Source organism: Heloderma suspectum, chromosome 7 (genome assembly GCF_057233095.1).
Source record: "Heloderma suspectum isolate Gila_16-S chromosome 7, 16-S_ref, whole genome shotgun sequence".
NCBI lineage: Eukaryota > Metazoa > Chordata > Lepidosauria > Squamata > Helodermatidae > Heloderma > Heloderma suspectum.
The window spans coordinates 30,553,364-30,569,851 of record NC_139464.1 but is presented as its reverse complement, the minus strand read 5'-3'; the positions used below and the strand labels follow the sequence as shown (position 1 = coordinate 30,569,851).

The window sequence follows — 16,488 nt, the reverse complement described above, 5'->3', positions numbered from 1 at the left end:
GTTATACTTGAGTTCTTGGTTCTAAGGGAAGCAAAAGCCGAGTGTAGTCAAATGCGTACCCTGGATTTTAGGAAAGCTGATTTTAATAAACTCAGAACAATGATCAGTAAGGTCCCATGGCAAGCGACTCTAACGAGAAAAGGAGTCCAAGATGGGTGGGAGCTTTTAAAAAAAGGAAATTCTCAAGGCACAATTACAAATAATTCCAACAAGAAGAAAAGGTGGAAGACAATAGAATAAGCCAATGTGGCTTCACAAAAAACTTAGGGATGACCTGAAAACAAAAAAGGACACATATAGGAAGTAGAAAGAAGGCCAAGCAACAAAGGAAGAATAGAGGCAGGTAGCACAGAATTGCAGGGATGGCATCAGGAAGGCTAAAGCTGAGAACGAGCTGAGGTTAGCGAGGGATGCTAAAAGCAACAAAAAGGCTTTCTTCAGCTACATGCATAGTAAAAGGCAGAGGAAAGAAATGGTGGTTCAGCTATTAAATAAGGATGGCAAAATGATAACAGCTGACAAAGAAAAGGCAGAGGTGCTCAATTCCTACTTTGGCTCAGTCTTCTCCCAAAAGAGGGTCTATGACCCCCCTGGCAAAGGTGAAGTACAGGCTGGCTGAAGGGGCAGGATTGCAGCTTGAGATTGATAGGCATATGGTCAAGGAACACCTCATTACTTTGAATGAGTTCAAATCTCCAGGGCCAGATGAGCTGCATCCTAGAGTAACAAAGAAACTGGCAGAAGAACTCTCAGAACCGCTGTCTGTTCTCTTTGAGAAATCATGGAAGATGGGTGAAGTGCCAGATGACTGGAGGATGGCTAATGTTGTCCCAATCTACAAAAAGGGTAAAAAGGAGGAACTTGGGAACTACAGACCAGTTAGTCTGACATCAATCCATGGAAAAATTCTGGAGCAGATTATAAAGCAATCCATCTGTAAGCAACTTGAAAACAATGCAGTGATTACTTGAAGCCAACAAGGATTTGTCAAGAACAAATCCTGCCAGACGAATCTGATCTTATTTTTGGATCTGGTAACCTCCCTTGTGGACTGTGGGAATACTGTAGACATCATATACCTCGACTTCAGCAAAGCTTTGACAAAGTGCCCCATGATATCCTGATGAGCAAACTAGCTCAAAGCGGGCTAGATGAAACAACGATCAGGTGGATCACAGTTGGCTACAGAATCGGACTCAAAGAGTGCTTATCAATGGGATCTTCTCAAACTGGGGAGAGCTAACAAGCGGGGTACTGCAGTGCTCAGTCCTGGACCCAGTGCTCTTCAACATTTTTATTACTGACTTGGAGGAGGAGGTGTAGGGAATGCTGATCAAATTTGCAGATGACACAAAATTGGGCGGGATAGCTAATACCCTGGAAGACAGAAACAAAATTCAAAGTGATCTTGATAGACTAGAGTGCTGGGCAGAAAAGAACAGAATGACATTTAATAGGGATAAATGCCCAGTTCTGCAACTAGGAAAAAGAAACCAAATGCACAGTTACAAGATGGGGGATACGTGGCTTAACAACACTACAAGTGAGAAGGATCCTGGAATGATTGTCGATCACAAGCTGAATATGAGGCAACAATGTGATGTGGCTGCAAAAAAGGCAAATGCTCTTTTGGGCTGCATTAATAGAAGAATAGCCTCCAAATCCCGGGAAGTACTAGTCTCCCTCTACTGGTTAGGCCTCATCTGGAGTACTGTGTCCAGTTCTGGGCACCGCACTTTAAGAAGGACGCATTGCAGACAAGCTGGAGAGGGTTCAGAAGAGGGCAACAAAGATGGTCAGTGGACTGGAAACAAAGCCCTATGAAGAGAGGATGAATGAACTGGGCATGTTTCACTGAGGGGGACATATGAGGGGACATATGATAGCACTCTTCAAGTACTTGAAAGGTTGCCACAGAGAGGAAGGCCAGGATCTCTTCTCGATCATTCCAGAATGCAGGACACAGAATAATGGGCTCAAGTTACAGGAAGCCAGATTCCGGCTGAACATCAGGAAAAACTTCCTGTTAGAGCAATACGACAATGGAACCAATTACCTAGGGAGGTAGTGGGCTCTCCCACACTGGAGGCATTCAAGCTGAGGCTGGACAGCCATCTGTCGGGGATGCTCTGACTTGGATTCCTGCATTGAGCAGGGGGTTGGACTCAGTGGTCTTGTAGGCCCCTTCCAACCCTACTATTCTATGATTCTATGACCAGGGGCAAGAGCAATCTTTTGTATGATTTTCACCTTATCTTGTGATAATCATTCCCTCTATTTTGAGATTTAGAGGTGCTTATGTAGACAAAATGGAATAATCTTATACACAAAATAGAGAGGTTGGGGAAACCCCAAGGTCTGCAGGAGTATAAAAAATCTTTAGGGACAAAAAGCCCTAAAGGGGGAAGCACCCCAAAAGCAGCACAATAAGGATAGAGCATGTTCAGTGGCCATGGGATACTGATTGACTCTTGGGGAGAAAACCAGGGAGACTGCTGGAGAATGGAATGGAATATCATAGAGGAGGGCATGGCTGGTTGACTGAAACAGTGAATAGGAGCACTCTACACTGCAACTTTTTGTTGCAGGGTCCACTTGTTACAATAATGAGAAGCATAATGAAGAATAATGCTTCTCAATTACAGAGATGTAGATTTAAGTTAAACTTCCACCTATCAGACCTGTATAACCAACAAAATTTCTGTGGGCTGGAATGTATTTCCTTGGAGGACTTCTATCTTGGATGCTTTGGGCAATGCACATCCTTCCTTGAGCAGGGAATAGAATATGATCGCCCATTAAAAGTCAGTCTGTACATTGTAATCACTATGTTGAGGCCAACTGAAACAGCCCCTGCACTGCAGTCCTAACTTGCAGAGTAGCTTGCTCCCATTGTATGGAGATAATCGATAGTATCCAGTTAGTCCTATGTAGAGTAGAGCCATTGAAATGAATGGGAGTTATGTTAGTTGTGACCAACTTAAGTCTCATTTATTTCAATAAGTGTACTCCATGTAGGACTAACATTGGATACTATCCAATTTCTCCATTTATTTGTTTGTCCATTTATTTATGATGTCACCCTATTTTTATAATTTTATCCTGTTTTTCAATACAATATCAGATTCTCAGGGCATGCTACAATACAATAAAACCATAGAAACAATAAAACTCTACGAACAGTAGTTAAGCAGCAGAACTTGCCTAAAATAAAATAAAACAAGAAAATAATTTTTAAATGAATACGTTCTAACCAAAGGATTTTGCAAATAGTTGATGCACACAAAATGGTGACCCAATAACTGAGAGAAATGACTTACAACCAATGCAGAATTTATAAGAAGGAAAACATGTTATTTCTCTTCTTAAACGAATGGACAACCCAGCCTTCCAAGGATCAACAGGGCAATGTTTTAAAATATTCGACTGAAAATGAGCTTAGAAATCTTGTTCATTACTAGATCTTATTAACAAAGTGATTCAGGAGATCATAGAGCATGAGATGCTGTCAAAATGATTTTGTTTCTTTATGATTATTTCAGTTATCCCTTTCCCCTAAAAAATACAGTTGCAAAATTACATGCTTGTTTGTGGTTAAGATGATCTGTGAGTTTCCAGTGGTCTTCTTTCTTTGGGAAGTATAAGTACTGGTTATCTAGATCACCTGGGCAGCACTCAAAACATTAAAATCATCTCCATTTCATTCATATTATCCCAACATACCTAGATGGCAGGGACAAAGTCCTTGTTTGAAAAGGAAGAGAGATACGATTTGCATAACACGGGGGGATGCTGTCCTTTATTATTTTGTTCTGTGCCTGTTTGTTTCAAGCCTGTCAGTCTTTTCTTTTTTCATTGTTATGTTACTGGATTATATATTCCTCAGACAAGACCATTCAGTTCAGCGTTCATGTTCTTAGACTTGAACCATCTTGTTATTTACTGCTTGCTAAAAATTTTATTTTTATCACCTTTCTTAACCACCTTTGCTTTAAAAATGCCTTAGGAAGACATTGTCAGTCTAATGATAAGATAAAATCACATGATAAATACCAAAGGCAATAACCGCAGATCATTGCAAGTAAAATAACAAAAGTAACCCACATATAGATATTTTAAAGCCCTGTCAATATTTAATTTCAGAAATTGTTATTTTATGCTAAACTTTAGAGGGCACTGATACCATCCATCATATTAATCTTAATTTCTTGTGCAGCTGCTTTTTGAATGTTAAATATTGTCTGTCAAGAAAGGGGCTGAATCAACTTGCATGCAGTCTGGTGTTGTTTGTTATTTGCTTTCTCCTCCATCCCTTCTGTTCTGCATCCCCAACAAGTCTATCTACAAAAACAGCAGGTAGATACTGTATATTTGGTTAGATGAAATGTCCAAATGCCAGTTAAGGTAGACAGCTGTCGCCTGCAGCTGCATGGAAGTTATGAGTGCAGCTGTCTCTCAGACAAATGATGACAGCTTGCCTTGCATGGAGAGAGTTTTTGACATCTGAGGGCACCTGGACAATGCAGCTGCTGCCATTTAACATGGGTGAATTATAGTCTGTCTGGAGTATTTGCAAAAACATAATTATTTCAGCTGGCATGGTTCACGATTTATATTTCTTTAAAACTCTAGGATATGCTCTAAAGCTCAGAAATGTGTTTTATTCCCCTTAGTGAAATGCTTGCAATGAACTAAAAAAAATTATACCCCTTCCAGCTCATATTCTTAACCGGCAGTTACAGAGTTCATTCCTTCCTGTCACTTCCAAGATGAGACAGTCTCTTCCTTAAGGTTATGTTTTAACAGGGAGTTCATTCCCAAGTTCTTTCTGTGTGTTTTTTTAAAATCTGTCCAGAGGTGACTGACCTGTTTATGGCAACCAGCCCAAGGTATAATATAAGCTCCATCAGAAATATTTGCTAATTGCCTTCTCCATAGACTTTAGTGGAAAAAGGTCAATGGAAATATATCATCTTGGGTCCAAGATTGTCTATTTTAAGGTTAAGGCATAATGATGTAATACTTTACATGGGGTAAGTTTACTTATTAAAAGTAAAGTGTTTTTTCTCTCTGTTTTGGTTGAGGTTGGTTGCTCAAAATCATTTCCAGTGCAACCCTACTCATGTCTATTCAGAAGTAGGGATGGAGGAGAACTTAGTTGCATTTTAATGTAAACCTACTGAAGGGATGGACAAGAACAAAGATTACTTTCCATTTTAATGTGAACCCACCTAATTTGCCTTCTTATTGCATGAAACAAAACACAGTTATCTTTAGGTATTTGTTCAGTCGTTCAGTCGTGTCTGACTCTTCGTGACCCCATGGACCACAGCACGCCAGGCCTTCCTGTCCTGCGCTCTGTCCCGGAGTGTGCTCAAGTCCATATTCGCTTCTCCAAATTTGTTGATTCAGCTGTCTGATTTTTTTTTTAAATGCATCCTTAAAATCAACATAGGAATAGTCATCAAGATATCAAAAAAGCTTGGGAAAAAAAAAGGGGGCTGCCTGTCATCTGCAAGACACCAGGAGAGGTGCCAGGCAAATCTCTGTGAAGGCCCCGTCCCAGGTAGCCACTTATCTCACCTCAGATTGCTGGGATGCCATCTGAAGGCCCTCTGCTAAAGGTCCCACTAGATCTACACTGCTGCTTTATAGCGGGATTAAAGTGCACTGATAACTGTTGGGGCACATTGCACGTCCGATATGCCGCTTTTGTAGCGTTATTTCCTGCCCTTTGTTCCACATCATCCACAATACCATAGCAGATGTCATTGTGTGTCATACGAGGTATGAATGTGCAAGAGGGATATAGCGTAACCATGATGGGATCGTAACGATATGACACAAGGTATGGACCTGGCCTTAATGTATAGGCGGGTGGATATCAAATTTCTGATGGAAACAGAGCTTACGTTTCTGAATTTGTCCTAAAAGTCCATTTTGACCTCTGTGCTCTTCAAGGGCATACTGTTCCACTGAATCAAAAAGTGAGCTGTCTATTTGTAGAAAGCTTGTCTTGAGATTGGCAGCTGAATGCCTGCAGGGCTCTGGTTTTGCTAAGGCTTCTGCTCCTCCGCTCTCATTCCTGCTTATTCTTGGAAAATCAAATTCTCTTTTTGGGAAATATGTTGTAGCTAGGGATGGACAAATTCACCTGCACCTGGCTTCCCCGGCTGCTTGCCGAGCTTCTGCCCCAGGTCATGCTCCCCCAGAGGCACTTGGCAATCCCCTATGCTTGCCGGGACCTGCTCACTGAACAGCCCTGTGCCTGGCGAGTGGTCCCGCACTGCTCTTGAGAGCTGTCAAAAGACTGAGAGCTCTGAAAAGCAAGGGAGAGAAGGGATCCCTGTAGGGAGCTGGGAAAGTGCCCCATTTCTTCTGAGGAAGCGAGGGTGCCTGGCACGGGGAAGGGTGGAAGGGGCCACCCGCTCCCCCCTCCCCATACCTGGCACTTTCAATTCCTCAGGAGAAATGGGGTGCAGCATTTTTTTTAATGCCTTCCTTCCGTTCTTGCACAAGAACAGAACAAAGACGCTAAAAAGAAAAGAAAAGCAGGGGGCAGAATGGAATGGGATTGGGGGACACCCAAAGGGGTCCCTACCACTCTCTTTTCCCCACCACACACATCCTGCTCTCCCAAAAGGCATTTCCCCCCAGCCTGGTGGAGGGTCCTTCTTGCTGGTTGCCTTTTAAAAGGCAAATGGAGAGAGGGATCTTTCAGCCTGACAGGGGGGAAATACCTTTTTTAGGGAGCAATCCACCCCCCCAAGGACTGGCCTGACTCCACAGTCCTTGGTGTGGGGGGTGGATCTCCCCTCATTTTCCTGAGAAGCACCTTGAAAATCTAGGGTAAGTGAATTGCTCCATATACTTACATTAGATTTTCAAAGTGCTTCTCATGAAAATCGGGCTGGGATGGGGAATGCCAGCTCCCTTGGGTCCTATTGCCCCAAGGACCCATGGCAGGGGGTGGGATTCCCTCCACCTCCACCCGATTTTTGCAAGGAGCACCTTGAATATCTAATGTAAGCAAATGGACCAATTCACTTACATTTGATTTTCAAAGTGCTCTTCTGAAAATTGGGGGTGGGGATTCCCCTCACCCTCACCCCTGATTTCTGCAAGGAGCACTTCTGTAAATGTAAATATTGTGCACATAGGGCAGTGAAAGCCCCGATCTGCACAAAATTGCAAGTAGCGGAGGAGCTCCATTCACTTACATTAGTTTTCAAAGTGCTCCTCATAAAAATCAGGGGTGGGGAATCCCACCCCTTCATCATGGGTCCTGTTGCCCCAAGAACCCGTGGTGATGGTGGGGATGGGATCCCTGATTCCACCCCAACTTTTACAAGGAGGACTTTGAAAATCTAATGCAAGTAAATGGAGACCCTCTGCTGCCTGCAATTTTGCACAGATCGGGGCTTTTCTGCCATATGTGCACAAAATTACATTTACAGAATTTCCCGAGGCACCATTTTTTCCCCACAAAATGGTAACCGCGGGAACGTCAGGCACTTGGCAATGGCTCATGGGGATGGCTCGGCGAGCATGGGGGGGGGCGTGAGCAGGGGCAATGGCACAGTCTGGAGATGCGAGTGGTTTGTGGTGGGGGATCTGTTGGACTCCCAGACTGAGCTGAGCACCTGTGTCATCCCTAATTCTGGCTTTAACCCTACATTATGATTTGACAAACCTCTCATCTTTCCTTGTAGCCCCCATGCCATCCCAGAACGCCTGCGGATCAGAGTGAACAGAATTAGCTTACAAGATTACGAGGGACTGCATTATGACAAGGAAAAGCTCCGGGAAGCTTGTAAGTTAAAAAGAAAAGAAGAAGAAAAAAGGATGCTATAACTTCTCATGTGTTCTCTTATGTATAGATGTTACTCCTTGGTTAGGTGTTCACACATTTTGGCTGGATTTAGTAACTAATAGGGATGGGTGAGAAATTTGTTGGGTTTGTATTTTGATAAAAGTTACTATATTTGCACTTTCCAAACCTAAACATGAACCATAACGTAATTTGCCATTAAATCTGTACATTTCTGAAGTTTGTGATGCTGCTCATAAAAAGTGTACAAAAATGTGTTCATTTGTAACAGTGCGCACAAAAATTGCAAATATTTCAGAATATGCACACAGAATACTTCAATCAGTAGGAAAATCTCTTGAAAACAATTCCTATATTTGAAAAAGTGGACACAAGAATGCATACATTTGAAACAAGACATAGAAAAATGTGCCGTTAAAAATGTGCACAGAAATATATACAAATTTTCCTGTGGGCAAAAAAAGAAATTGTAGTACATTTGAAAAATATGTAGAAAAATGTGCATAGAAATATGTACAAATTTTCATGCAGACAAGAAAAGACATTGCAATACATTTGAAAAAAATATGTAGAAAAATATGCATTAAAATGTGCACAGAAATATGTACACATTTTCATGTGGACAAAAAAAGAAATTGCAATACATTTGAAAAATATGTAGAAAAAGTGCATTTAAAAATGTGTACAGAAATATGTACAAATTTTCATGGGGACAAAAAGAGAAATCTGAATCCAATGTAGACTTGGAACGGAAGAAATTAGAACCTGAGCAGAACTGAGGATGATAGATTTGCCCGTCCCTAGCAACTAACCATTTGTGCCTAGTTGCCAGCGGGGCCTCGCTTTCTTCTTTCATTCTTAAGAGGCCAAGTAAGTGCATGCCTGTTATAGTTACTGCCAAGCAAGGGTTTTATTGTTGTTTTTAAATGGGGGGGGGAAATTGGGGAGGATTTATGTGTATTTGTAGCATCCTCTCCCCTCCAAACCATGATGCTTCAACCCAGCACAAGCTACAACCTGGGACCATTTTGAAAGAGGCACTATGCACCTCTCTGTGTTGCCAGCATGTTAGGGTGCATGTCTGGACAGAACTCCCAGCATGCCCAGATAGACATGCTGGTTGGGACATGATGGGAGTTGTAGAACTTCTTTCTGTCTAAACACGCATAGGATTGTGCCGTTATAGTATTCATGACCTAATGCAAATATCCCTGTAGTCATTGAGGAGATTTCCATCATTTCACTGAATCTCAGATGACGCCTGATCAGCCCAGAACCCTCAGAACCCCTCTGAGAAAACAATGCATAATTTCTGGAGAAAGTACCACAATAATTAATAGTTGCATTCAATTAATGGTGTAGAAGCTAAAGGAAGAGGTCAGACAAGCTGGCAACACTGTTGATGACAACACCTTGAAATGAAGTTCCTTTCCTTCGTGACATGCACTGAGTCATTAATCAATGCAGGATGTGCCTGCTTGCGATAACAGTTTAATAGAGTCTTGTTCGTGCATCTGGCTCATTATTCACATTCAATTACAAGGATGGCTGTTTGTTATGTAACAAAGCTGCAGCTTCCTTTTTCTAATATGGGATTCCCTGGTAATTACTGGATGGCAAATCTTCTAATTGGGTTGCTTATCTTCATGTAGAAATATGGCTATTCTGTTTAGACACCTTTCTGCTCCCAAACTCACATGTGCCTTTGTTACTGATGCTCCTTCCTTGTAGTTGAAATATGATGGTATCAGTGAGGATATAGGTTCTTTTAACAAGACTTTTGTCAGCTTCTGCCATACATTTCCACTCAGAAAATTGAAGGCTTCATCGTGGGTTTACTGAGCATTCTTTTCCAAGATAATTGCTAGGATTTGTGGGGAGGAAGCATATATTTTTTTTAATTTAAATTTTACTGACAAATGTGCACAGACTGATTTTTTTTGGGGGGGGGGAGGAATGATATCATTGAATGAACCGTTCCTTGAGAAAAAAAAAGATTTACCTGAAGAAGAAGGAAAACTGGCCAAAATCTTTTGCATAGGAACAGCAACATTTATTCAACTTCATAATTTTTTGGCCTGGTGCATTACATTGACTGTCACACAATGAGCCAGTTGGGATGTCATGACAAACCATGGTTCATGTGACAGGAATGAGATGTAGTGAGCCTTGGGCTCATACACTCACCCTTTCTTCCCCTCTTCCAGCACAGCCATGAGTGAGAGATCAGAAGTTTTTGCTTCAGTTTTTAATTAACTACAGCGTGTCTTTTCACCCAAACTCCACAAACTTAATGTTAACTATGGTTTGTTTGAAACAAGTCAACTTCAAACCATGGATTATGAAGGTGGCCTGTTTTTAACAATCCATAGTTAAGATTCACCATGTTTTAGGGTTCAGACATAAAGCTAAACTGTGGTTAATAAAGACTAGAAGTAAAAGGTTCCAGTTTCCTTGTGGTCATTCTGGGAAGTGGAGGGGGGAGTGTGTGAACCTGAGGCATTCTGCGGTTTGTTTCCCTGAGAATCCATTATGGTATATCATGCTGTTCAAACCAGGTCAATATGGATGTTTCTCTTCTGTACAACAGCTTTGGATCGGTCTCCAAATGTGAGGGTCATGACTCTTTCCTAATGTTCCCCTTTCAATCTCTCCCCCTCTTCCTAAATAAACATGAGATGACAGGAATCAGAACACGGAAACCAGTTTAAGAATGAGCCATTTTATTATCCCTGTGGGAGCACTGCAGGAAAGCTATTAAGATTTTTGCCTGAGACATGTCTTCATGATGGAGCATCAAATACTCCGACACTAGCGTAATAACTTGGATCATCCAAACGCAGAGTAAATAAATTTTGCTCTTCTTGTTTGCTTGAAATACCAATTTGATTCTATCAGTGGACTCATCTAAAATTGAATTTTTCCCCTTCTGCATCTAACAACTCATCATAAACTCTGTTCAGAGAAGATTAATCTTGGCTCCGCTGGAGGTAGACAACTCATTTCTGAAATCCTTCTGAGCAATTAAATGATGCCATGCTGTCCATTCAAGAGAACAAGCATGTTTACTTGATACTCCCGCATTTTTGTTACTTTCTCTACCATTTTGTATAGTTATTTTCCCCTTTCTTTCTACATCAGAGCAAATTCTGCACCCAAATCACAGAGCTGCACAATATTCTTATAAGCAGTATATGTATGCACTGAGAATGCAATGCGTACATGTGGACAGCACCTTACAGGAAACCCAATTTCCTCCATTGAGATAGCACAATGTATAACCAAATCATTCCCGATAGATGAATCTGTATAAGTGATGGGTACATTTTCTTAAAAAATGTAAGACCACCTTCTGATGTAGCAGGTTGCGCCAGGGGAGTGATTTTGGAATGACTTGCATGTTCATATGGCAAATATTACATCAGCTTTAGTCGTCCATGGATTGGATTTTTCAAGAAAAGATTTCAGGTGCATCGAAGTGGAAAGCCAGCATGTTCCCATCCCGAAAAATTGTCAAGTTCCAGTTATTCCTTCAATGGTAATCACTCCAGAAACATCTGTGGAATATTTGTTTGGTCAGAAACAGCTTGAAGGGTAACAATTGCGCACTAAACTCCTGAAGTATTTATGGGTAATGGAACAGACCTAACAATATCTGATGATGACATGTGTATGCATTGAGGGACGACATCATGTTCATGATATTTAGCCATTGAAAGGCCCCAGTAATCAAGATTATAGTGGGGCTGTATTGTTCCATACAACTGCAATTGTTGAGTGGAGAAACTGGTAACACATTAGCCACGTTCAGGCATTTTGCCTGAACAGGAAACTGTAACATGCGCAGGGGGCATGGGGTTGCATTGAGCAGAAAGATGAGGAGGGAGCTTCTATGCTTTATCAAGGTTCTTGATTGTATGGAGGGTTCTATCCACATTCAGCCAAATGTGTGCAGAAGCTCCCTTCAGACCTTCCCACTCAATGCAGGAAGTTTGGGAGTGGGCTTTTACACTCATGTCCTACTTGTGGGTTTTCCACAGGCAGCTGGTTGGCCATTGTGTAAACAGAATGCTGGACTAGATGGATCCTTGTTCAGATGAGTCCATCTAGTCTTATGTTCTTAAGATTGGGGGTAAGCCCAGTGCATACACTCTGTGCCCCCTACATGGGTTATAGTTCTCTGCACATGCATAACACTTGAACAGACATATACAGACTTCTGTATCCTGTGAAATCTCAAACTTTTTTAAATTTTTTAATGAGATCCCTGGTCTTTGTGTCTGAAGACAGGAGCTTTAAAATGTGTGGCTAGTACCTGGTGAAATCACAAGAGCTGGAAAGAGAAGGAATTGAATCAAGAAGAAGGGGCTTCATCTCACCCCCTTGACTACTATTCCATGGCCTCTCCCTTTACATCTACCAATTTCCTCCTCCTTCTTGGTCCTCCTCCTTCTCCGAAAAGGTGCACGTATGAAGCACAATAACTTCAGCAAGATACGCAGCTCTGCATTTGCATAATTTATTTTGATTGCAGAATTTTGCCTTACATAGCATCTCACAACTGTGTGTAGCCATCAAGGCCAGGCTGGGTTGCGCATGGTTGGGGAGCGGTGCCCAACTCTAGAACTGGAGGGTGTGTCCAGTAGCTCATGGTCCATAAATTTGGATGGATGGATGGATCACTTGAATTTTGGCCCATGTCAGTTTCGCATGTGTTCATTCATAACTTTCCTCTGTCCTGTTTCTGCATCAATCTGCAAAGTTTTACATTTAAAAACTGCATGGAAATTTACATTTAAATACTTTGATACAGATGCATTTCTGTGTGCACTTTATCCTCATATATGTATTTTTGTACATTTTTGACCTAAGAACTAAAAAATGTACAAGATTTGTATTGCAAAACTCAAGAGAAGTGCATAATCAAAAGAATAACTATGATCCAATCTGCCAATTAGCCCAGGAAGTGCAAATTTGGTCAATTCACTTGAAAATGCAGACCAAATTCCTTGAGTATCCCAACCCTAAAGTCGATGGCTTGACCTAGGGCCTGAAGTGCACTGAGCAGAAGGATGGACCAGGGAGAGAGGAAGTAACAGTTATAAAATGGCCCAGTATCAGCATGCAGTATAATTTGACAGGTACTGGAGCCCCAGTGCCTGCTTTGCTTCCCCCCCCCCCCGCCCCCGCTCCACACACACACTTTATTTTTTCTCTCCATAGGCCCAAATCAGCTGGGTACCAGGGAGCCATTTCAGTTTCCCACAATTTCCCAATGTGATGCTGCCCTGGGAGCATTATGTGAAATGAAACTGGTTGCCAGTGCCTTGTTCAGATTGAGTTCTGCTGCCTACATAAGGTGGCCACTTAAACATTGCCAAAAAAGAGAAGTTGCAAGAGGATGAAAGAGGGCACCAATTTGCATGACATTTGCATATGCAAACTTATGTGTATACGTGCAAATATAGAAAGGATAATTTAAATAGAAATACAATACATCTCACCATAGTCAAGAAGACTGAGCAGGTGACCTGTGTGTCTGCTCAGCCTACTGTCTGTAATACTTTCAAGATTATAAAGTGAACCACAAAGACTGAAGTGTAAGGAACAAACATTACTTAGCAATGGGCTGTTACTTAACTATATACCAAACTGCAAGTAGTCAGATACTCCTTAGCTTCCTTTCCCTGCTGGTGTCACCCAGAACTGATTCCCCCCATGCACCCATTTCTAAATCACTTTTGTTCCTACTCACATTATAACTGTCCAGGTGCTAACTATGGATGGGCAACTTCAAGGCCCCTGCTGCTCTCCCTCATTATGGTTTTTTGATTTAAATCAGACTTGTACTGGACAGCTTCAAATAGAGGACAGCTTCAAATAGAGGACTGCCAGCTCTCCAAACCAGAGGACCATCCTCTGTAAATTAGGACACCTGGGCACCCTATAATCTACCACATAAGCCTGCTGCTGGAGGGCCCTTTGCCAAGGTACCGGAGCTGGTCCTCATTATACAAGACACATGTCATGATGTCATCCTGCTTGATGTTTGCCAGCAGCAGCCATTTTAAATGGAATGGCTGCTTTGTTTCAGCATAATGGCCCTCTGCTTCTGATGTAAACATTCTTCTTTCCTTGATGCTGAACAACATAATAGAAGAGATACCAGAGTACAGCATGAGAATTTATGAACCAGAACATATTCTCTTAACACGCTGGTTTCTTTGGTGGTACAGATTTTATCAGCTGTGATGTACTGGTTATTGTTGTCAAAAGACAGAAACTAGCTTCTAAGAATTGGCTAGAGAGGGAGTGACAAAACTAGATCTAGGAAGCACTTAAATATATTTATCATCATTGTTGAAAGTTGTTGTGTTTTTTTAAAAAATGGCACAACAAGCTAAACAATAATAGAGAACAAGCTGATTTTATCCCCTCAAAGAAGCAAATTAAAACAGTTCTTTCTATTTTCACATCTCATCCCCTCTTCTTATTCAGGGGCTCAAAATATAATTCATGGAGAGTTGCATGAATTATCTCCTCACACTAAGCACTGCAATTCTTCTAGACTTGTAAGACAAGTGGAATTTGAAATGGGATACTATGGGATACAAAAAGCTTTTGCTCACTTCATGTTCTCCTCCCTCTATAATAGCGAATTATCCTTTGAACGGTAAAGGTTCTTTTGTGGCAAGTGAGGAGAAGCTAGCCCTTCTTCTGCCATGGTTCCCTCCACACCTCTGACCTCAGTCATGAGAGGAGAGGAATGTCTCCTCTGTTCTCGAATTCTCTTGGAGCAACTGGAGAGCTCTGGTGCTGATCTTCTCTGACCAGCTTATAAAGAACCAGCTACAGGTACACAGGAACGCTGCCCTCTGGCCACACCCACAAATACTTCCAGGCTTCCTGGCAAAGGAGGAAGTGTCTCCATTACCATGGCAATGGAGTCACATCTCTCTGTCATCTTGCTGTCCCTCTTGGTTAGCTTATTCTGTGACCCTACTGCTGGGGTGATCAGGATGCTGTCAGGCAATTATGCCACAGGCCCAGTTCCTGTGACAGGTCAGAAGACTCTTCCTAACATGCAGGGGGTATTATTGAAGGATCCCTGACATCTGCATTTAGATCATGATCAACAGCTAATGCTGAAGGGCCATTTTGAGGAGAGTGTTAGGGTGGGGCAGGCCCCAAACCCCTCTCACAAGTGGCTGCTAGCTGGTCTTGTTGCCACAGAGTCTACTGCCTCCACACTCTGGGAAGGCAACTGGGGAGCTAGGTGGCATCCCTCAGGGGGCCAACTTTGGCCAGAGGCTTCCAGTTGTTAATCCTCAGACAAATGTCTTCAAATTATGCTTTTATCATGCAGGGATAAGCAACCTGGTGCCCTTCAGATGTTTTGAACTACAGCTGTGATAAGCATGACCAGTGGTCAGAGATTATGGGAGTTGTGATCCAAAAACATCCGAAGGGCACCAGGTTGCCAACTCCTGAAGTGATAGTAATGCTAGTCAGAGATATGGGCAGGCAGTGGCTTACTCGAGCTTTTTATGAATATATTTTTAGACATTCTGTCATCCCATTTAAGGCTGTGTCCTACTGCAACTCAATTCCTTTGATGTTGCATTGTTCTGTAGTTTTTAATCTCATGCTCATATGTAATGGTTTTAACATATATACTGCTTAAAATGCTTTGGCAGATGGGTAGGATATAACTGATACAAACAGATTTTTTAAGTTTCTCTTTAAGTATATGTTGTGAGTTGGCTTTATCTGTGCTTGAGTGCAGAAATAATAATAAAAAATGTGGTTGATGCATTGCACCCAAAGGATTAACTCATTCTGGTTCCATGATCTGGAGAGGATTCACCATGGAGTGTGAAAAGATGCTCCCAAAATACATGCACTGGTCATGTCAACAGAATTAGAGGATGCTGTGCGTTCTAGACTTAGGTTAATTGCTTACTGCAGATTGATAGGCCCTTAGCTATGTATCTAGCTTTTTTTCAGTTTTGTTCTAGAGTAGGTGCAGGGTCCCCCAACCAGATCCTAAAAGCCCCACTATCCCCATGCTAGGGTCTCAGCTCAGGTCAAGCCCCATATGCTTACCCTATACAGACTTACCTGGGAGTAAGTCCCACTGAACTCAATGGGTTTTATGTCTAAGGAGGCACTTATGCGCTAACTGAATTAATTGTGAATCTCTTGCTTTGTATTGTTGTTGCTGTTGTTGTTATATTTATTATTATTGTTATTGTTATTGTTATTATTATTGCTGTAGCTATTCCTCTGGGAATTATAGTTGTCCGAGGAGACTGTGACTTGGAGACTTGTCGTATGTATGTGGATCGCCTAGAAGAGGTGAGTTTCTGCAAATGATATTGATTATGGACACACGAGTATACAAATGGTGTCATTGTCCTCCGACATTCTTGCAATTTCCTTCTCACTTCTGTGCCAATCCTGCCTCTTTTGATGCCATTGGCTGATGTATTCTGATGTCATAGCAGGTCTATAAGAACCTAAGAACATAAAAACATAAGAAGAGCCATGCTGGATCAGACCAAGGGTCCATCTAGTCCAGTATTCTGTTCACACAGTGGCCAACCAGCTGTCGACCAGGAACCCACAAGCAGGACATGAGTGCAAAAGCACCCACC

At 41.9% G+C, this 16,488-nt stretch overlaps 1 protein-coding gene across 1 annotated transcript in view; it reads left to right on the top strand.

Annotated features, from left to right (window-relative positions):
- DGKI (diacylglycerol kinase iota) overlaps window positions 1–16,488 on the top strand; it is a 259,847-nt gene that overhangs the window by 136,819 nt on the left and 106,540 nt on the right. The window contains exons 21-22 of the mRNA XM_084811723.1: window positions 7,713–7,813; window positions 16,110–16,189. Coding sequence (XP_084667849.1) covers window positions 7,713–7,813; window positions 16,110–16,189 — 181 coding nt within the window. The remainder of the gene's footprint in view (window positions 1–7,712; window positions 7,814–16,109; window positions 16,190–16,488) is intronic.